This window comes from Nerophis ophidion, linkage group LG11 (assembly GCF_033978795.1).
Source record: "Nerophis ophidion isolate RoL-2023_Sa linkage group LG11, RoL_Noph_v1.0, whole genome shotgun sequence".
Taxonomy (NCBI): domain Eukaryota; kingdom Metazoa; phylum Chordata; class Actinopteri; order Syngnathiformes; family Syngnathidae; genus Nerophis; species Nerophis ophidion.
This window is the reverse complement of record NC_084621.1, coordinates 59,706,695-59,730,993: the sequence shown is the minus strand read 5'-3', so window position 1 is coordinate 59,730,993 and position 24,299 is coordinate 59,706,695. Positions and strand designations below refer to the sequence as shown.

Genomic DNA, 24,299 nt, shown 5'->3' with positions numbered 1-24,299 from the left:
ATGATGACAGGGAAAGTGTCACTCGTGACGTCACAAATTTGACCAGGCAGTAATGCTAAGCATGCGTTAATTATTTTGGGAAGCGAGTTTGACCTGGCATTAATTCAAGGCAGGCGCATACTATATGCCCTGCGACAATTCAAGGAAATACGGTAATAAGTATTCATCAATAATACAATAATATACAGTCGTGCTCATAAGTTTACATACATTGGGAAAATATAGGATTTCTTGGCCATTCTTCAGAGAATATTAATTATAACACAAAAACCTTTCTTCCACTCATGGTTAATGGTTGTGTGAAGTTCTTTATTGGCAAACAACTGTGTTTAGTCTTTTTAAATCAAAATGACAAAAGAAAGTACCCAAATGACCCTGATCAAAAGTTTATATACCCCAGTGACTTTGATCTGATAACATGCATAAGCTTTGACACAAACAGGTTTGAAAGGCTAATCAAGGTTCCAATCCTCACCTGTGACCTGTTTGTTTGTAATTAATGTGTGTATATAAAAGGTCAGTGAGTTTCTGGGCTTTTGACAGACCATTGCATCTTTCATCCAGTGCTGCACAGATGTTTCTGGATTTTGAGTGATGGGGAAGGCAAAAGAATTATCAAAGGATCTTCGAGAACAGGTAATTGAACTGCATAAAACAGGAAAGGGGTATAAAAAGGTGTCCAAGGAAATGAAAATGCCAATCAACAGTGTTCAAAGTCGGATTAAGAAGTGGAAAATGAGGGATTTAAGTCGACCAGCAAAGATTTCAGCCACAACAGCCATGAAAATTGTTCGAGATGCAAAGAAAAATCCACAAATAACTTCAGCAGAAATACAGGACTCTCTTAAAAATTGTAGTGTGGCTGTTTCAAGATGCACAATAAGAAGGCACTTGAAGAAAAATGGGCTGCATGGTTGAGTTGCCAGAAGAAAGCCATTTTTGCGCAAATGTCACAAAGTATCCCGCTTACATTACGCCAAACAGCACCGAGAAAAGCCTCAAAACTTCTGGAACAAAGTAATTTGGAGTGATGAGACCAAAATTTAACTTTTCTCTGAAGAATGGCCAAGAAATCATAAATTCTCCCAGGGTATGTAAACTTATGTGCACAACTGTATATATAGTCTTTATGATAGCTTCAAAGGTCAAGAGTTAATCAATAATCAATAATATACCTATGTGCAGCTGTCTAAACAATTCATCAAAAAATTATCTCTTGTTTTTGACAAACTAGATACATTTGGTGTTGTCTATTGTTTTTGCTACTATTTTGCTTACATACAAATTTGATACCTTTGCTTTTAATCAGCACTTTACCTGCCCTTGCTTTTAAATAAACACATGTTTAATAGAGTAATTAGTTTTGTAACAGGCTAATGACCAGCACAGTTACAGTGTTATTAAATATTCCTCAACGAAGTAGTCGTCTTTATAGTTTGAAAATATTTCAAACTGAATTTAAAAGTCGAAGGCTAAATTAGATCTACTGCATTGGTGAAGACTTCCGATATTAATCTGATTACCATGAATTGATTAACCAAGGACCCCGATTAAAACAAGTTGAAAAACTTATACGGGTGTTACCATTTAGTGGTCAATTGTACGGAATATGTGCAATCTACTAATAAAATTATCAATCAATCAATCAATCAATCAATTAAGTCGATGAAGTCAAAGTTAAAATAGTCATTTGTTGGAGCCAGTGGCAGATGCTGGTCTCTGAAGGAGGGGAAGCTCAATTCCGACCTACATTATAAAATGTGTTCGTTTATTTATAGGTAAATTCTACCCTCCGTTCCTTTTTAAGAAAGGGATCTGTGGCCCTGTCGTAACAAGAAGGCGTCTTTTCCAGGTATTTGACAAGTCTCCTCTCGATGGCTAGCAGAGCAAGGCTGCTTAAACGGCCTTGGCCCATGGTGTTGTGGATGTAAGACTTGAGCGCTTTAAACAGGAGAAGCTCCACTCTACACCTGCAGATGTGGCTCCAATCGTTGCCACTAATGACAATAGTTTGCACACCTGTGTGCATTTGTGTGCCTTATAAATGTATGTTTGTTGTTGAATAAAAAACAAACAAAAAAAAACAACATTCAAATTATCTGCCATTATGTGCAGCTGACTACCTAGCTAGGGTCTAGCGCAAGGCTATTGCGGAGTGTGTTCGCCTGTGATTGCTTTGAGACGGTGGAGGGGCTCAGCAGCACCCGCTGCTCGGTATGGACAGAAGCTGCAGAGTGACAGAAGTCAGTCTACAAACACGAAAAAACACCAGAAATCGAAGCTCTATTTGTCACTAGTCGTTGTCAACAAAGACAAGAGGTTCAGAAATGTGTATGGTTCAACTCAGAACAAAAGAATGAATATCGCTGATTTGTTCGTTTCGGTATCAATCGAAAAGGGAACCGGCCTTAGACAGATCATCCAATCATCATGCAGAAGTTGAGCGTCCGGGCCGGCTGAGGCCAGTCCACTGACCCATGTGCCCCCAGAGACGCTGAGCGTCCAATGAGCGGGACACAGCCCAGCATTTATCCAATGACTCGTCTCGTTTCGCGGAAGTGTATGAACTCTGTGGACGGCCAGCGTCTACACTGTTTAAAGCACCACGAAGCTGAGGGAATGAGGGAGAGGAAAGCCGCGTCGTTACCAGTGATAAGAAGCTGATTCTGAACAAAAGAGTACATTGTAGCGCATATTTAGTCAATACCATGTAAACACAACACTATATATTTAATCACTTATTTTTCTTGACATTTTAGGGGAAGCTGAGCTTCCCTTGCAGTCTTATAGCAATCACCTCTGGTTGGAGCCCAATTTCACTGTGCTTTTTCCATATGAATATTTGAGTCAAAATCATACTTGCCAACCTTGAGACCTCCAAATTCGGGAGATGGGGTGGGGTGTACATATTTTCAAGTATTTCTCACACATATATATATATATATATATATATATATATATATATATATATATATATATATACATACATACATACATACATACATACATATATATATATATATATATATATATATATATATATATATATATATATATATATATTAGAGATGCGCGGATAGGCAATTATATCATCCCCAACCGCATCAATAAAGTCGTCATCCACCCGCCATCCACCCGGACCAACATTTTTTAGAACCACAACCGCCCGCCACCCGCCCGTTGTTATTCAGGACAAGTCATGGATGCAAAGGATTCTGGGTATTTGTTGTGTTGCATTTATAATGTGTTACTGTGAGGATGTTCTCCAGAAATGTGTTTGTCATTCTGGTTTGGTGTGGCTTCACAGTCTGGTGCATATTAATAAGAGTGTTAAAGCTGTTTATATCACAACCATTAGTGTACTCTGTATCATCCAGTATGCCTTTCAATCTCGTACGTGTATCTGCGGAAGCCACACACATAATGTTTCAGGACTAGGAAGCAGTTTGTACATGTTGTAGAAGGCGTCAAAGACAATGGCTACACAGCAAGCCCTTATTCTTGTTATCTGGGTGACCACCAGTAGATATTCGAGAGAATTTTTGCGGCTCCTATTGTCTTCTTAAATTTGTGACACGGGGCGAAATAGCTCCTTGAGTGGTAAAGGTTGCCGATCCCTGAACTATGTATATATATTTCCGAATGGTTCAACCGCCACCCACCCGAATCTAATTAAATCTATTTTTTCGTCATGTCACCCGGCCGACCAACCGTGGACTCCGCGGATAAAACCGCAAACCGCACATCTCTATATATATATATATATATATATATATATATATATATATATATATATATATATATATATATATATATATATATATATAATCCTTTCATGAATGAGTATATCCGTTTGGCCACCGTGTTCAATGGATAAATATAATCTACAAAATTTGCAGGCAGTATACCCCTTCCCCTTTGAGCTGTCCTGGATGAACTGAAATAATTTTTTCCAATTATTTTGGAACTTGCAAGCATACTTTTTCTTCTTCCTTGTCGTCGCCATGTCTCTTCTGTGTTCTTCTGCTTCGTCTCTGTTATGTTTTTGGACATTACCACTTGCCGTAGTTTTGAAGCAATGCATGATGGGAATCCGGATGTTGTGTGTCAGTGTATTAACGTGCCGGCTGGAATAAACACACGCTGAGAAATAGCTCCGTGCCTGCCTACTTTATGGGTTATAGATAAAAGTATGGATAAATGAGACATATATAGTAGTCTCCTTTTCAGGAGAGAGAGGATGCTAAAGGCAGTGCATTTAAGGCAGTCCCCGAATATTGCTGTCTGGGTGGAAATCGGGAGAAAGTCGGGAGAATGGTTGCTCCGGGAGATTTTCGGGAGGGGCAATGAAATTCGGGAGTCCCCCGGGAAAATCAGGAAGGTTGGCAAGTATGGTCTAAATACTTTTGTACTTTTCAGAGGCGGTATAGAATCGAATATGATTCATTAGTATTGCGGTACTACACTAATACCGGTACAACCATAGTGCCAATACAGAAAAGCTGCTAATGGTGTGTTTGACAGAAAAACAGCTTGAATGAGAGTGGACCTCTTTCCAAAGTAAATGCTACTACATTACTTCAAAACATTTTTGTAGTACATTCTATTGTACTGTTTGTGGTTCACTTGTTATATTAAAAAGCATGTTACATGTTAAAATTGCATGTTTTGAGGGTCCACAACAAATTAATGACATTTCAATGGGGAAAGTTAATTTGAGTATTTTGAGTTACGAGTTCCAATATTTAATCAATTATTATTTTTCATAATTTACACAAACCCTGTTTTATTATGTAGTTACTTGTGTCCAATGCCTGTTCCCTTGCATATTTGATCAGAAGTAGGGGTTTTTTTTTTAATCATTTTTTCCTCCCACACAAAGGGAAACTGTTTCTGGTCAAAATGAATGAATGTGTGAGTCAGCAGGTAAAAAACAAGTGAAGGAGGTTACAGTAAATGTCAAAGCTCATAGTGTAAGACAGAGAGAGAGACGTTGCACATGGCCTGCTTGTGATTCATTCCTTAACTTGTGGCGATGATCATTGAGCAGGCAATGGAAACTCCAACAAATGTAAATATCCTTTGGTTAAAAATATAGTGGCCTAATGCACACCACATGTGGCTCGCTGGCAAGCTGTATTTTGACGGGGCCGAAGAGAATGTGGAAGTGCGGTAGAGGGGCAGGAGGTGATGGGACGTACGGATGGAAGCGGAGGTGCCTTAAAGATGTAATTGTGACTGAAACTCACCCTGCGCCTTCTCCACAAACACCACCTTCGAGTCAGGTTGGAAATTGAGACCACTCAGGACAATCATTTTCCCTCCAGTAGCAAGGTAGCTGTCCATGCTCTGCTTCTCTACCAAGGGAAGCTCCTGTGCTGAGCGCTGGGCTATGGGGGGAGGAGGGAACAAGCATATGAGTTATCAGAATATATAGTAGAAAGGAATTTGTATGGTCTCTTCCTGGGGTGGATCTCTGGTTTTGCAATGCAGTCGGCTGAAAATGATGGAAAGCGGCACTCTACATAGCAACTGACGGTGTGGTCAAAGTTAGAATTGCAATGAACACATTTTAATTTCAAGTACTTGGGAGTATTGCTCACGAGTGGGAGGACAGTGGATCGTGAGATCGACAGGCGGATCGGTGCGGCGTCTTCAGTAATGCGGACGTTGTACCGAGCCGTTGTGGTGAAGAAGGAGCTAAGCCGGAAGGCAAAGCTCTCAATTTACCGGTCGATCTACGTTCCCATCATCACCTATGGTCATGAGCTTTGGGTCATGACCGAAAGGATAAGATCACGGGTACAAGCGGCCAAAATTAGTTTCCTTCGCCGTGTGGGTGAGAAGCTGTGTCATCCGGGAGGAACTCAAAGTAAAGCCGCTGCTCCTCCACATCGAGAGGAGCCAGATGAGGTGGCTCGGGCATCTGGTCAGGATGCCACCCGAACGCCTCCCTAGGGAGGTGTTTAGGGCACGTCCAATCGGTAGGAGGCCACGGGGAAGACCCAGGACACGTTGGGAAGACTACGTCTCCCGGCTGGCCTGGGAACGCCTCGGGATCCCTCGGGAAGAGCTAGACGAAGTGGCTGGGGAGAGGGAAGTCTGGGCTTCCCTGCTTAAGCTGCTGCCCCCGTGACCCGACCTTTGATAAGCGGAAGAAGATGGATGGATGGATGGACATTTTAATATATTCAACACTATATGGCCATATATATATATATATATATATATATATATATATATATATAGCCTCCTTTTTCCTAAAAAAAAATTCAACACCGGAATTGGGAATAGATGACCCCAAAAGGGAATAAGCGGTATAAAAAGGATGGATGGATATATATATATATATATATATTATATATATATATATATATATATATATATATATATATATATTTATATATATATATATATATATATATATATATATATATATATGATGTCATATATATATATATATATATTTATATATATATATATATGATGTCATATATATATATATATATATATATATATATATATATATATATTATATATAGGAAAAAGGAGGCTATATATATATATATATATATATATATATATATATATATATATGTCTTAATTAGATTATCCAGAAAATAGTGCTCGATACCGTGGTAGAGCGCAATATACATACACACATATATATCAGTAGTCAGAACAGAAATGTGTGTATATATATGTATATATATATATATATATATATACATATATATATATATATATATATATATAACTTTCTGTTCTGACTACTGATTCGATGAGTGCGAGGAAGGCAAGGTAAAGTAAAGGTGAGGAAGTTAAATGTGAGAAAATTATAAGTGAGAAAGTTTCTCAGTGAGTGTGCAACCCTCCAGGAGGCTAACCATGAAAAAAAATTCCAAAAAAAGAAACATCTCAGAAATAATACAGGGTTTCTGCAGTTATCACCGAATCTAATGTAATTGCTTTTTTAATGTAATTTTTTATGGATCCTAAAAATCTAACGCCCATGTCCTTCTATAGATTTTTATTATTATATAGTTATGGGCAGAGAATTGTCTGAATAGACAAAATTGTAAGCAATTAACAACAATGTTGAATAGCTGAAAAGTTTGTGGCCAACTTAAGTACTAATGCAGTCAAAATATATGCTAATCATGCAAGCAATCCCTTTAAAATTTTTCATTGCTGTAGTATTTTTCACCATTGTAATTGAAAGTTCAATAACTTAATAATCCTAAATAGGTAAACAAAGATAAAAAACTGGACAAAAATTGCACTTCCAATAACAATTTCACATATTGAAGTGCAATGTTTCCCTATCTAAAAAAAACTGGGTGCTGTGGTTTGTTTTCTTGTCTTTTTTGTTGCCAAATTCAATTTTATGAAATGACATTGTGTTCCATGTTTTTTGATGCCATTTAAGGCTTTCATTTTCGCAAAATCCTATTAATGACTTTTAAAGCTTTTTAATGACCCGCAATAAACCTGAAATAAGAGTTGTATTTTGCACTGACAGATCCATTGTGTGTACAATTTATAAATGTGAATTCAATTTAAAAAATAAATTATGATTTGTTTGTTTTGTATGTCTATGTTTTGCGAAACAAGGCTATATTTCTTAGTTCAATACGGGACACAATGCCTCTTTTGATAGTAAAGTTTGCCAAACCTAGGCCTAGATAATGCCCTATGTAAGATTGTGTGTGTCAGAGACTTTGGATTGTGATACTTACAGCATTCAATGGGGTTGGAGGAGGCTTGTAAGGAAACAGTCCGGCCGTTGGGCTGGTTGATGTGCACCCGGAACACCAACCTCACGCGAGTGTTTTTACGTCCGATGTCTGTTTCCCCTTTGCGAAGCTCAATGTCCGAGTTGCGCAGCTTAAGGATGCCTGCACAATCAATTCTAAAAAAAAAAGAAAAGCAGAGCACGGTGTTATTCAGCAAAGTGTTTCAAGAAAGACAGAATTTAGAAAAACATGTGGAAAATGTATATATTTTTTATATTCTTGCTTTTTTACTATTGTACAGTGCCTTGTGCACAACACTTTCTACAATTACATTATGAAGCTGAAACTCGGAATGTAAATAAAAAAACAAAAAAAAACAGAAGTTAGGTCACCACTGCAAGTTAACTGGAGCACGACTGTAGCGTTATTAATACAAGCTGTCATTAACGGCACACGTCACAGGGTCAAAGGTCACGCGAGTCAGCTCCCATGTGAGTCTTTCCAACTTCGACCATCATCTCCTGTGGGCCTTATTCATACTAAATATCAGTCACGGTTCTTTTTACAACTTGTAACCTTTTTTTATTATTATCATTCCAAGCCTAGAGGATAATAAAAGAGCTGATCAAATCTTATATAATGTGGAATATTACACAAAAAGCTGGCACAAAAAAAGAGTTATTATAACTAGTGAAAAGCAGAGTGGAACATACTTTAAAATATCCATTTAGCGTTAAACTATTTTTATGTGATAGCTTTACAGATGGTGGAGGCGCTTCCCTCTCAGATGAGTTTTAAAATGCTGCATTTGTGTCAAGTAAGTCAACATGAAGCTATAATCTGTGTCAAATCACATGCGTGACTATGATACATATCCTAGAACTTCATCATAATAATGGACCAAAAGACCACCAAATGCTAAAATGCTTGAATCTGTTACTCTGCACGCCAATATTTTCTATGATGGCTCCTGTGTGGAAATTAATGTAAGAATGCAATATTTTTCTCTTTGAGTCCCTGTGCACTTGTAGACTGTCACAGAAGAAGCTAAGATTGTGTATTTATTTCACCTTCAAAATCATGTACAGTCGCGATCAAAACTTTATATACAATTGTAAAGAACATAATGTCATGGCTGTCTTGAGTTTCCAATCATTTATACAACTCGTATTTTTTTGTGATAGAGTGATTGGAGCAGATACTTTTTGATCACGAAAAACATTTATTAAGGTTTGCTTCTTTTTTATTTATTTTTCATGGGTCTACTGAAAATGTGACCAAATTTGCTTGGTCAAAAGTATACATACAGGAATATTAATATTTGGTTACATGTCCTTTGGCAAGTTTCACTGCAATAAGGCCTTTTGGTAGCCATCCACAAGCTTCTGGCAAGCTTCTGTTTAATTTTTTGACCACTCCTCTTGACAAAATTGGTGCAGTTCAGCTAAATGTGTTGGTTTTCTGACATGGACTTGTTTCTTCAACATTGTCCACACATTTAAATCAGGATTTTGGGAAGGCCATCCTAAATCCTTATTTCTAGCCTGATTTAACCATTCCTTTACCACTTTTGACATGTGTTTGAGGACATTTTCCTGTTCAAACACCCAACTGCGCCAAAGACCTAACCTCCAGGCTGATGATTTTAGGTTGTCCTGAAGAATTTGGAGGTAATCCTCTTTTTTCTATGTCCCATTTAAAGCACCAGTTCCATTGGCAGCAAAAAAGGCCCAGAGCATAACACTACCACCACCATGCTTTACGGTGGGTGTGGTGTTCCTGGGATTAAAGGCCTCACCTTTTCTCCTCCAAACATATTACTGGGTATCGTGGCCACACAGCTTAATTTTTTTTCATCTGACATCCCATTAAAAAAGATAAGCCTTTGGAGGAATGTTCTGTGATCAGATGAAACAAAAATTGAGCTGTTTGGCCACAATACCCAGCAATATGTTTGAAAGAGAAAAGGCGAGGCCTTTAATCCCGGGAACACCACCCTGCTGTCAAGCATGGTGGTGGTAGTGTTATGCTCTGGGCCTTTTTTGCTGCCAATGGAACTGGTGCTTTAAATGGGACAATGAAAAAGGAGGATTACCTCCAAATTTTTCAGGACAACCTAAAATCATCAGCCCGGAGGTTGGGTATTGGGCGCAGTTGGGTGTTCCAACAGGACAATGACCCCAAACAACCATCAAAAGTGGTAAAGGAATGGCTAAATCAAGCTAGAATTAAGGATTTAGAATGGCCTTCCCAAAATCCTGACTTAAATGTGTGGACAATGCTAAAGAAACAAGTCCATGTCAGAAATCCAACACATTTAGCTGAACTGCACCAATTTTGTCAAGAGGAGTGGTCAAAAATATAAGCAGAAGTTTGCCAGAAGCTTGTGGATGGCTACCAAAAGTGCCTTATTGCAGTGAAACTTGCCAAAGGACATGCAACCAAATATTAATATTGCTGTATGTAACTTTTGACCCATCAGATTTGGTCACATTTTCAGTAGACCCATAATAAATTCATAAAAGAACCAAATTTCATGAATGTTTTTTGTGACCAACAAATATGTGCTCCAATCACTTTATCACAAAAACATAAAGAGTGGTAGAAAGTATTGGAAACTCAAGACAGAAATTACATTATGTTTTTTACAAGTGTATGCAAACTTTTGATCACGACTGTACCTGCTGGGTGAAAATAAATATAAACTTTAGGAACTTTATTGGGGCTGTCGTTAGGATTTCTGCTGTAGTAAGAGAATACCTGTGATTATATGTTTATCTCAATGTAGGGACTACCACGCAAAAAAAAAAGTGTAAATAACAATATAAAATAGTGGACCTCTAAAAGAACTCACATGGCTCGCATGTTGTTTTCAGGCAGCAGAGGGATCTCCAGGATTTTGGTGTTGGATTGCATGACCTCATGGCTCGCGGTGGAGACCGTCTTGCCAGTGATGCGATGGACCTGGTAGAAGGCATGTGGTCGCAGGAGGCGGTCGTCTGCGGTGCCTATGAACAGCTGGAGGGTGAGCGGTTCGCTTTCCATGTAGCCATAAAGCTGGCGGAGGAACAAAAGAAACCAGGTGAGAGGCAACGTCAGGCTCGAAGACCTCCTTCGAAGGCGAGCCCTCATTTAGAAAATACACATTTGACTACTGATAGTTTAAGGGGCTTTTGTTGGTAGCGCAACATGGCAGATGGCCGCGTTTCTATGTTTATTTTTGGTGGAGTTGCAGCCAATTTTAGCAGTGTTTTATTTTCTTTCTGGGGGCTTGGATTCACACGAAATCAATGCGAAATGTCTTTTCTTCTTGTTTTATCTGGATATGATTTCTAAGGAGGCTGCTGGAACTGATTAGAGACAGACTTTTCCTCACTGCTCTGTAAACTGGCAGGAGATAGTAGCTTATTTTAAATTGACACCTACTATAATAAACAAGTAGCAAGTGTCAGCGCTCAGAGTTGACCAAGTATGCAAACTACAAAATGAACGACCTTGGACGACAATGTAGCCCCTGCTCAAACGTACATACGGCTCGAGGGCCGGATCAGGCCTGCCAACAGGTTTTATTCGGCCCGCGAGATGAGTTTGCTAAGTATAAAAATTAACCTTAAATTTTGGAATGAAAGAAACATCTGCTCTAAATGTGTCCACTGAATGTCGCAATTATTTGTATCTTTGTAGATAATGCTACATATGTACAAAATAAACAACGAGATGTTAGTGCAGCCTGCGATGAGGTGGCGACTTGTCCAGGGTTCACACCGCCTTCCGCCCGATTGTAGCTGAGATAGGCACCAGCGCCCCCCGCGACCCCAAAGGGAATAAGTGGTAGAAAATGGATGGATGGATCTTAGTGCAGCAGTCGAGGAAAATGATCAAACTACATAAATAACATGCTGTAATTTGATTTTGATGTCATTTTATAATCTTGCTAGATTGAAAATAACAATATGAGTTGACTGATGATCACATAATTTATTCAGAAAATATGAATATCGAAAAAATAAAGGTGGAATACTATTAACCGCAACATGTGGGTAAAAAAAACAACAACAACAGCAACATTATGATTTTTACAATTTCAGAATGTGCTTGTTCTATTTTTAAACAAAAAAACAAGTTATCGCGCCATGATTTGGGAGTAGATTTTTCTCCATGTGGTGCCCAGATCTTAAAATTAGTTTGACACCCCTGCCACACGACATCGTCTTCATTTTCTCCAGTATTTCGGTGCCCGAGTGGACAGAGCACAATTATCCTGAATTTGATGCAGAATGACAGTGAAACGTCATCGCCACAGCTGCAGATTCTTCCCGTTTTTATTCAAGTCAAAGTGCTAAATACTGTTCAATTTAGCTAAAATAGGCTTGTGTTAGACAGGGAGTCAAATACAAAATAAAATTATCCGGCTTATTTTCAAAATAAAATGCTCCATTTTCAAGGCGAATTGTGTTTTAAACTTTTAATTGTCCTAATGGATCTGAAGTCCACTTGTCAAAGATTTTCATACGTAATTTCACCTTGTTGACACAAATGGTTGAAGACATGCTGATTCCGGAGGTCCAAAATCAACAAATTATACACAAACATATCGGGTTTGGGGGCCTGTGTAAATATACAAGCTGATATAGAAGCCGGGAGCAGGATAACAGAATAAACTGTTTGTGGTCTGCTTTACTACAACTTTCCTTATCACGTGATTATGCGTGGATTCGCAAGATTTCGTAGAACAGAAGGGCGGTGGGGATTGCCGGACTGCGGATAGTGGCGCCGTTCCGTGGCAGTCCCTTTCAGCTGACATCTCGCATCCAGTGGAAATCCAGGGTTAGAATGTTGTTCACTTACCAAGGGAAAAATGGTTTGAATCAAATAATATTTATTTGCCCTTAATGGCCCAAAGAGCCATAATTTGTACTCAAAAATACTTCAAAACAGGCAACAAAATCTCACTGTATGAAAATTCAAGGACAGTAGTGTCTTATACAGATATCTATTATTTGTAATATTCTTCAACTAATGTGTTTTTTTAAGCATATTCTATATATTTCTGTCCTAAATTAAGTCTTCCATTAAGTCTTGTTTACAGTATGTCTTATCCGTTTTACAGTGCAGTATTTGTCTTATGTTATAATACTATGTTGTGGCAATCAATATAAATATCCTACTACTACTACTACTACTACTACCACTACATACCACCTACTCAATGGCCTAGTGGTTAGAGTGTCCACCCTGAGATCGGTAGGTTGGGAGTTCAAACCCCGGCCGAGTCATACCAAAGACTATAAAAATGGGACCCATTATACCTCCTTGCTCAGCACTCCGCATTATAGGTTTGGAATTGGGGGTTAAATCACCAAAAATGATTCCCGGGTGTGGCACCGCTGCTGCCCACTGCTCCCCTCACCTCCCAGGGGGTAAACAAGAGGATGGGTCAAATGCAGAGGACAAATTTCACCACACTTAGTGTCGGTGTGACAATCATTGGTACTTTAACTTTTAACTTTAACTTAACTAAGATAACAGCATGGCAGCTAATCTTGGTGATAACCTCAACAATCAAATTGAGCAACTTTTTGCAGAATACCTGAATGATGCACTTCATCTTGAACTCCTTCCACATCAATAACACATCTCCACATCGGTGGACCTTTCACGTGAGTGATATCATGAGACAAGACGCGAGACGTGCCAGTACTGGTGCGCAACTTAATGCTGACAAGACTGCTACAAGCTATCAGCAGCTGTCCGAGCAATGCTAAGTGGCGAGCTCTGTTGATGCCCTTCATCTTAGACATCATCAGCTCCTCACGACACTGGTGAGTCTTTGGTGTGACCTATGTGGAAAAACAACGCGGGACAAGGAATGCTAACAACACGCCGAACGGTCGTAGCTGCAACTGTCAAGTTGACCATTTTTTGGCGGATCAACTTACGCCCGTGGTTTCATCACATGGAAGCCCAGCTCTATCTAAGAGGAATTAACCAGAATGTGACAAAGTATTTCCACGTTGTGGCCGTGTTATAATGGCCAGGCGGCGCCATAGTAATGACGGATGGAGGATCCTCTGGGAAACCAGATAATCTACATTAGAGAACACTCAAGACTACCATAGTGAGTGAAACGAGGGTAAAGTTGACTATGTGGGTGTTCATGTTTAGAGATTTGCAATCGTGTAAAAAATATATGTATAGGGTATTTACAGTTTTTACAGTTGGAAGGTAATCCAAAGGGCATATGGCCCCATTCATTGCAGTTTACCTGACACATGAAACATGATAGACTGGTGGGTACACTATCCACTTCAGCCGTCAGATGACAGTATTGTGTTGAATATCTTAAAATGTGTTTTGGAGCAAATCCAACTCTGACCACAGCGTCAGTTGCTATGTACAGTGGTGTTTTCCATCAATTTCAGTAAACTGCATCGCAAAATGAATACCAATCCTCTTCCTCTCACTTCAGATCCGGAATGGGGCCATATGAATTCCATCCCTACTGTATGTGCTCTAACTGTGAAAATATTCTATTTATTAATAATATCCCTACTTATCGGACATTCCTTAACCACGTTCAGGCCTGGGACCAGTAGGCCGCAGTAAACGAGGGACGACTGTATATGGGTTATTTGACTTAAGCCATCCATCCATTTTCTGTCCCCTGTGACCAAAATGTCGCGTTTCTCTAAATCAAAACACGTGTTGTTATGAATACGCAGTGTGAACATATTGCAAATACAACTAGCCAGTTGTCTGTACACATAGAGTGTGTGTATTTACGTGGAATACAATAAGAACCGGTTTAGTTTACTGAAAATTCACAGCAAAATTGAAAGCATGTATCAGTACGGGAGACTGATTGATTGATTGATTGATCGATTGATTGATTGAAACTTTTATTAGTAGATTGCACAGTACAGCACATATTCCGTACAATTGACCACTAAATGGTAACACCCGAATAAGTTTTTCAACTTGTTTAAGTCCACGTTAATCAATTCATGGTACAAATATATACTATCAGCATAATACAGTCATTATATAAGTTAATCATCAGAGTATATACATTGAATTATTTCCATTATTTACATTCTGAGGGGTTAGGTTTGGTTGAAATCAGTACTTCAGTCATCAACAATTGCATCGTCAGAGAAATGGACATTGAAACAGTGTAGGTCTGACTTGGTAGGATATTTACAGCGAGCAGTGAACATGGTGAGTTCGGAAAGCATAAGAACAAGTATATACATTTGATCATTTACATTATTCTAGTGCACTTTTGAATGAGCATAGAGATGCACTTTCTTTTACACCCGTTGGAAGTGCATTCTATATTGATGTGGCATAGAAGGAGAATGAGTTAAGACCTTTGTTAGATCGAAACTGGGTTTCACGTGGTTTGTGGAGCTCCCCCTGGTGTTGTGGTTATGGCGGTCATTTACGTTCTGGAAGTAGTTTGACATGTACTTCGGTATCAGGGAGGTGTACCGGATTTTATATGGTCGGGGATGGTTTGATCCCCAGCTTCTACCAACCTAGTCACGTCCGTTGTGTCCTTGAGCAAGACACTTCACCCTTGCTCCTGATGGGTTGTGGTTTGCGCCTTGCATGGCAGCGCTCGCCATCAGTATGTGAATATGTGTGTGAATGGGTGAATGTGGAAATAGTGTCAAATCTCTTCGAGTATCTTGAATGTAGAAACGTGCTATACAAGCATAACCCATTTACCATTTACAGTAAAATACAAACTATTGATAAATGAAATCAGGGAATCAAATGGGTTACCATGAATTGATTAACGTGGACCCCGACTTAAACAAGTTGAAAAACTTATTCGGGTGTTACCATTTAGTGGTCAATTGTACGGAATATGTACTGTACAGTGCAATCTACTAATAAAAGTATCAATCAATCAATCAATCAAGGTTGTGTTGTTTTCAAATAAAAAAGCCTGGGTACAAAATGTGTAAGATCTAAGTCTTAAACCTAATGAGCATTGTATCGTAAAGGGGAAAACCACATGCATGCAAACTCGAGCCAGCCTCCTTCCCTTTGGGCAGTTATGAACATATATGATTAGAAAATCTCAGTGTCCCGCTGTGATGAAAGAGACTGCTGTATCAGTACTACTACTTCCTCTAGCAGGCACCCACTTGCTCAACTCATACAAAATACCCTTTTTTTTCATTGAGAAAAGAAAAAGTGCTGTTGACATTTTTGTCAATGGCAGATATACACCGTCACTAATTCAATTTCAGCCTTTGATCACTTTCTGATTGTGTCTAACCTACAACAAAATTAATCAGTTAGCCAAGTGTATAATTGCACACGATCCCAACGTCTATGCTGGGCTGCACATTCTGGAAGACAACTGATACTTTGTGAGACGTTTCTGATCTGAATTTGTGCTGGAACCAAGCCCCGTGCAGACCTCCCAGAATGTGCTTGCTTTTTACAGTGCTGTGTTTATATGGTCATGTGAGTAGATGGTGCGGTGCTATAAACAATATTTGTTGACATAAGATTTCCGAGGAGTCCATTTGCATACATCAAAGAGGTGTTGGATCCTTTCAGTTGGCTACTTGACTGTGAGGCGTCTACTGTGAATGATCACACACTCAAAAACCAAGGCTCAGCAAGCCATGGCCATCTGACAAAATCACACTAATTGGTCAATTACTCCAGCAAACACCAGCACATCATCTCAGAGCAATTTTCTTTGAGCTCAGGCCGAGTAAAAACAGCGGTACTGTCGAGAGGAATAAAAGAGTTTGGTTGTTTGGCTAACAGTCTGAGTCACCTAACAAAATAAATACCACATGTAACCTATGGCATGATCAGATTAATGGGTTTTTAATTAGTTTTGAAAGGGGAGTCATGGATAAGGTTTGGAGGATGAGGAAAGTGGGCAGCAGACCAAATAGGTGCAAGATGTCACATGAAATCTGTAAAAATGACTGCTTCATTTGCCCCCGATTAACAAATGTGAATGCATCCGACAATATATTTTGCTGGGTTAGGGATTTCCATGTTGGTGGTTGTCTAAGTTTACTTATAGCTATCTAAAGCCTGATTTATTCACAGTACACTATGTGCTAAAATAAATCAATTGACATTCAAATTGGCATCTCATTCCAACTTAAAAATACTAAATATCAGAATTAATCAATTAGGCCTATTGAATTTGGACTTGGATCCGTAAAAGGAAATAACCCATGTATTTTTTTATATAAATTGATAATGATAATAATAATAATAATGGATTAGATTTACATTGCGCTTTTCTATTATTAGATACTCAAAGCGCTCACAGGGAAGTGGGAACCCATCATTCATTCACACCCGGTGGTGGTAAGCTACACCTGTAGCCACAGCTGTCCTGGGATAGACTGACGGAAGCGTGGGTGCCAGTTTGCGCCTACAGCCCCTCCGACCACAACCAATCATTCATTCATCATTCATTCACCAGTGTGAGCGGCACCGGGGGTAAGGGTGAAGGGTCCTGCCCAAGGACACAACGGCAGCAATTTGTATGCCAATAGGTGGGAAGCGAGCCTGCAACCCTCAGGTTTCTGGCACGGCCGCTCTACACACTACGCCATGCCGCCCCCAATAATATAAGGATAATGTTAAATACAGATAGAGTTGTGCCATATAAACTGTATACATTATAAATATGGCCGACAATAGAGCTTTTAATACTGTCGCCATATCGCGATATGACTAGCTGCATCCCACGAACCCTCGCCAGCGAGCTAGTGGCTAATGTCTCTCCACAGTGCAAAGTTGCTTGTAAATCACAAATTCTCGCCTCTGTGGCGCAAATAAACAACATTTCTTACAAGTAGCATTATCACTGGTGGACAAGAGGACAAGGAATAGCTGAACATGCTATAGTACACACCATAGATTTATATAAAAACGTAGCAAACTGCTAAATAAGAGCTCTTGACTGTAAACGGTGGGGGACATCAATACAAGTATCGACAGTAATAATACCGAGTATAGTATCAGTGTATCGTTGATATTGGTATAGTTAGAGCGATGTGCTTTATATCACAACATCCTTTTTTTGTTAAGGTTTACAAATGTCGGAGATCATAATCAATAGTTTTGTACTATTGACTTTATTTTGCATTTTGCATGTAACAAAAGGGAACAAAAAAAATAATTTGAATATTTAATTGAATAATTGTTATGAAACACTGAAAAAATGCAAGTATCAGTATTGGTATGGTTAATACTGCCCCTGTACCTACTTATACCCAACGTTGTAGTATCACCCACAACTAATAAAATAGCCAAACCAAAAAATAATAAGTAATTTAAACATTTGAGATGGTTCGATTATCATTGTTATGCCAAATAATATGTTGTGATATACTGTATATCGGTATTGCAATATAGATTCCAAGCCGTATCGGCCATCCCTTAATACAAATGAAAAATCAATCCTGAACGACACCGAAATTGCCACATTTCTGATGTATTTAATTTTACATCAGCGGCTGGTAAAATAAAGACTGCCATTACCAACGGACCATATTTCTCCTCTTCCTGCACTTTAAGTCCCTAGCAGCTGCCTCGACCTGTGAGCGAGTCACATCTGAAAGTCATCAGCTAGTTAGACCGAGGTCAGGAGCTTCTTGAAGTCTTGGCATCCCGAGGGACCACTTCATCTATGCGGTGATCTCACCGGCAACCCTGCATTTGCTTGTTCTACTTTACGTATGGTGTCACTAGCGGTAATTATCCCTGGCTGCACATGCTACTAGTTATTGACTCCTGAGAGCACTGCGGCCAATCATGTGGTGCAAACCTGACAGATGACAGCGTTAACCTTGTGATTGAATAAAAAAAGAAAAAAAAACTTGGTCTCCTGTCACTTTTAGATGGAGTCGCTGTTTTTCGATGTTTTGGTGATTTGTACCTCAGTGGTCATATGGAATTATACACACAGGCGGTAGGGAACCAGGGTATTAGTTTGAGGGGTTCCTTATCCCTTCACTCGCGTGCAATGCTGGTGGCATCAACCCTCGGATCCCAGTGAGCTCATGGAGCGCAAGAAGTGATTAATGAGGTCAGATAGTCCTTCATGTGACGCTGGACTTCTCAACAGCCTCCTCCATCTATCCATTTACCATATGTGCTCTCCTGACCCTCTCCCCATGCCACCAAGCCACCTCCTCCCTGCCGCACTCCTGCAATACTCAGTCAAATACTTGAGTAGAATGCACATTGCAGTTCCCAAAAGGTGGAGAAAGGCCAACGTGCATGCTTTAAACACTGAGTGTGGCCTGTCGGCGGAGGCTTCCCCCTCGTCTTTGTGTATGTGTGTAATGCGGCGTAATAAGGCAGGACCACGGAGAGGTTAATTTTGACCAGATGAGCTTACCGTCTATCTGGCACGTGTGCTGGATATTTATTTTTTAAATAATCGAAACCGAGTTTGAACAGATTTGCAGCTGTAACGGAGTGCCAATTGCTGCCAATGTGTCAGCTACGTCCCTCCATAACCCCCTCACTGTAAGCCAGTGCGGCTCAAGCGCGTTGTGGATATGGCAGCTGATGCATTAATTGTGTAATTGTATGCAGCTGTATTGTCTGGGTCAGTCGTGATGATGTGGAAGGGTGTTGAGCTGCAAAAGGGAGTAGAAGGTGGGTGCAAACCCTTTCCACTTGCAATCATTCACTCCCTTGTGAACCACCGCAGAGCCGTTATCTCTTTTAAAAACGCAGTTTAATGATTTACCGCTAATTGGAAACACTACACGATCTGTTTAAAGTATACAGCGTTTGAATGTATACATTCTTTTATGACATGCTCGAGAAGTTGCCTGATTGAGTGGAAATACGCCATGCAGGCCTGCAGAGGCGGTACTTTATCTCCCTTGCAGTGATTTCATCACTGCCTGGAGAAATGTCATGACTTGTAGCAGTCCACGTGGCGCGGAGAATTTGGAAAAAGAAAAGAAGACCAGGGGAAGGGGAGGAGAGAGACAGACTAGTAGATTCACATCTGCCTTTTCTTCCACATGCTGACGGTCATGCAACAAGCTTTTGCTGTATCCAATTAAGTCTGTGCTCATCCAAGCTGTCCCTTCTTTCTGACATGACTCCATCATCTCTCCCTGCCCAATTGAATGTATTCAGCATCCTTTGAAATCCCTAAAAATAAGGCTTGTTTAAGGGGCCATTTTAATTCTACGGGACCTAAAAATTATGTCTACAAATAAAATTCCACCCAATTGGGATTTTAGGCTTGATTTCTGATGAGTTTGGAACGCCTACGTTTAGTTCCAAAATGTGGGTGGGCTTGCATAAGCCTGCTGACGTCACCTACAGAAGACTGGAGGCCATTTCATTTTGCGTAGTGTGTTTTGATAGCATATTTATTCCGAATCACATTATTTGAATGAATGCTCAAATATGGCTGCCAGATGCATTGTATCAGGTTGTAGCAATAACACTAAAGTTGAAGTAAAAAAAAGTTAAAGTACCACTGATAGTCACACATACACTAGGTGTGGTGAAATTATCCTCTATATTTGACCCATCCCCTTGTTCCACCACCTTGGAGGTGAGGGGAGCAGTGAACAGCAGCGGCTGTCACGCTCGGCAATCATTTTATGATTTAGCCACCACCAATTCCAACCCTTGATGCTGAGTGCCGAGCAGGGATTAATGGGTCCCATTTTTTATACTGTAGTCTGTGGTATGACTCGGCCGGGGTTTGAACTCTCGACCTACCGATCTCAGGGCGGACACTCTAACCACATTTCTAAATGATTCGGACCATGAGGAAAGTATGAACCTCTCCAGTCAAATTGGGGCAGACCAAGCTAAAAGGGAGTTAATTTGCATCGATCATTTTAATGATTCTGGCTTTGAAAAATGGAGTTTGGATGGGAAAAATTTAAATACTCGAGCCAAATCAGGAGCACCCTCAAGGAGAGAAAGACTGAGTCATAAACTACAGTAAAAAGAAAAAAGAAGTGCAGACCCGGCACTCAAAACTGAGAAAAAGATGGGATTGTATTTTTCCGTCCTCTTCTACTGATGTTTTCCTCAAGATCCTTGAGGAAATGCTGATAGAGCACAAGTACACACAGGCTGTTGTGTCTATGGAAGAGAAGATGGAAGAGCTGGGAAGACCGAAAATGGGGATTCTTTTATATATTTTTTGCTCATAATGTTAACCATATCAGTTTTACAGCATAGACCAGGGCAACAAAAACATTCAATAAGTAATCAAAATATTTGTTTTACATCCCTTCTTTATCAACACTGTCTATGTGGGGAAATGGACTCCAGTTCTGTAGATGACGTCACACCAAGGGGGGCGGCATATCGAGTATGGCGGTGAAAAGGGGGCGTTCCAAATACAGTTCGTTAACCATCCATTCTTAAATAAATAAATGGGTTGTACTTGTATCGCGCTTTTCTACCTTCAAGGTACACAAAGCGCTATGACACTACTTCCACATTTACCCATTCACACACACATTCACACACTGATGGAGGGAGCTGCCATGCAAGGCGCTAACCAGCACCCATCAGGAGCAAGGGTGAAGTGTCTTGCTCAGGACACAATGGACGTGACGAGGTTGATACTAGGTGGGGATTTAACCAGGGACCCTCGGGTTGCGCACGGCCACTCTACCACTGCGCCACTAACTAACTGTTATTATGGGAAATTACTGCCATATTTAAATTTTATATAAAATATACATACAGAGAAATTGTTGGTGAAATTTCGGTATTGGTCCTTTAAGTTCAACAGTGAGTTGCAGCCTTTACCAGCTGACTTTGGGCAAAAGGTGGGGTACACTGATTGTACACCAATCGATCTGAGGGCACACTCACATTCAAAGCCTTTTTTTGACTAAGGGGAGGAAATCCTGTCCATTTTTATGCCGCTTTTTCTGTTGAGGCCCCCTTTTGCCCGAATGCAGCTGGGATAGGCTCCAGCCATCCCTCGCAACCCCGAGATGGACAAGCGGTAGAAATGGATGGATGGATTGCAAATCGTAGCTTTTTCACTGAAAAAAGGCAGACCACACCTTCGACTGGGAGCCAATTATGATTGTGATTTGACCAGGAATCATACCCACACCAACTGCCTTAATGTCAGCTATGTGAAGCAATACACAAACAAGAGCTTCGGTCTTTTCTTCAATGCCTGCAAAAAAATCAAAATGGAAAACTATAATGTGTATTTTTTTGGTTATTGCCCAAGTGTAAATAAAAAGTAGCATAAATACCTCTCTGGGTTTTGAATATTAGTAATGACTTAGCACTCTAACACATGGGTGTCAAACTCTGGCCCGATTTCCACTTGGACAACTAACTATATTGTGGGCGTGCATTTAAGGCACTGCCTTTAGCGTTCTCTACAACCTGTCGTCACGTACGCTTTTCCTCCATACTAACAGCGTGTTACATAATATCTGTGGCTTTTACACACACACACACACACACACACACACACACACACACAACTGAATGCAAGGCATATTTGGTCAACAGACATACAGGTCACACTGAGGGTGGCCGTATAAACAACTTTAGCAATGTTACAAATATGCGCCACACTGTGAACCCACACCAAACAAGAATGACAAACACATTTCAGTTGAACATCCGCACCGTAACACAACAGAACAAATACCCAGCCCCCCTTGCAGCACTAACTCTTCCGGGAAACTTCCAGCAAACTGACCAATAATTAACGTTTTATTCATGCATTTTCTCTTGCTACTTCAAGGCTTGAATGATTGGTTTATTCATTATTGTTATTTTATGTTCAAATGTATTATTAGCCTGTGGAAAAAATGTTCAATATTTAATGCAAAACTTGTTTGGGTCCCTATTAAAAGGTTAATTTGTTCAACCTTGGCCCGCGGCTTTGTTCCGTTTAAAATGTTGTCCCACTCTGTATTTGAGTTTAACACCCCTGCTCTAACAACACAGGAGGGTACCCCAAAACCTTGTCAATATCAAAACAGAGGAGGTATTAGATTTAATACGAATTAAGTTGCCTTTGTACATTGCCCAGAAGGCCATGGGTTTTCTTTGGGACATTACACAGAAATCCAATACCGGATGCAAGGTGGACTTACATGTGCAAAGGACCAGGCACATGTTTCTCTGAGGTCTTTCATCCAGCCGTGCTGGAAACTGCGAATGTGATGTGCATTACATATAGTTGTAGAGCAAGGGAGATGGGTATTAAGTCACGCACATGTTAATAGGGATGATGGCCACATCCTGTTGAAATTACACCATGTCTGTTGCTGCTTTAGACCTAATGAGAGAGTGACTGAGGTTGTGTGTATGTGTGACTGACAAAGACAGAAAGCCCTATAGGCCTGTCATTATCCTATATGAACTAGCCATATGCAGGATTGTGCTGTATGTTAGGGTTAATACTAAACAGGTGTTATTGTCTTTTGTTACCAAGGGCCTGTTGAACGTCTCTTCGTTTCCTGACTTAATATGATCCCTAAAGCTTGGGAAACATCTTCACCAGAACCCACATTTTAGATCAGAGCCTGATGTCTCCACTTTTTTTTTTTTTTCGATTGTATTAATTTGAACTGAATTGAGGATTGCAAACAGGATGTACGATTGCATTTCAGATTTGAAATAGAGGCAATAGAGTTGACATTTAATCATGTTTCATGCAATTCTAATAGATGACCATGGTGTATTCCATAATCATGCTTCACAGTATATGCATGACTTACATATTTCCTGGGGATAGCAGGAACACATTATATTTAAAATTAAGCAAAATATTTTCCGTCAACAATTAAGAAGAAAAGCATCTCTAAAAGTTAGTTTAATTTAATGCATTGTAATGTTCAAATTACTAAAAATAACTAGAACATTATTTAGTTCTCAGATTGTTTGACATTGTCGAAGTATTCAGATTGGAATTTATTTGTGTTTAATTGTATTTTTTTCATTATTTAAGTTAAAACCATTGTTAAATGTGGGAAAGTGTTCCTGTTACGTGGCTAAAATAACTGTATTTTGTTTGTAATTATTTTAATTCCACTTCTTGTAATTTAAACTCAACATCCTATCAGGTGGAGTCAATAAATCCTAATTCCGTTCTTTCAAATGAAAGAACAGAAATAGAATAGAATTTTGCACAAGCCTGCTTGATACAGATAATAACACTGAAAAATAACGCAACATATTTCTATTTTTTCCTTTCATTGTTTTCTTACGGACAAACATGCATCCATCATTGTCAAAGTGGCGTTCTGATCAAAGGTTGAAGGTTGTTGCCTTTGCCAAAGCACAGCTTCAAAAATCATCTCGGAGCCGTTTGCCATAGTTGTGGTGAAAGAACAGATTCGTTGGAAACTGTGAAAGGAGCCAATAGATTACTGAATGGTGTTGTGGTCAGCTGCTGTAAATAAAGTGAAAAAGCAGCCATTGGGGTCACAAAAAGGACCAATCATGGGAGTCAGAAAAAAAGAAATAGTACTAATTTGGAATATTGAGAATAAGCAGCACGAGACAGTGAGTTAAAGGGTCCCTCTAATG

The 24,299-nt window shown here is 39.7% G+C and overlaps 1 protein-coding gene across 3 annotated transcripts in view; it reads right to left on the bottom strand.

Moving 5' to 3' along the window:
- LOC133562309 (nuclear factor of activated T-cells, cytoplasmic 1-like) overlaps positions 1 to 24,299 on the bottom strand; it is a 110,967-nt gene that overhangs the window by 69,361 nt on the left and 17,307 nt on the right. For all 3 annotated transcript variants that reach the window (XM_061916357.1, XM_061916356.1, XM_061916359.1), the window contains 3 exons: positions 10,591 to 10,793; positions 7,740 to 7,912; positions 5,250 to 5,390 (listed from right to left, as the gene is read on the bottom strand). In XM_061916357.1, coding sequence (XP_061772341.1) covers positions 5,250 to 5,390; positions 7,740 to 7,912; positions 10,591 to 10,793 — 517 coding nt within the window. The remainder of the gene's footprint in view (positions 1 to 5,249; positions 5,391 to 7,739; positions 7,913 to 10,590; positions 10,794 to 24,299) is intronic.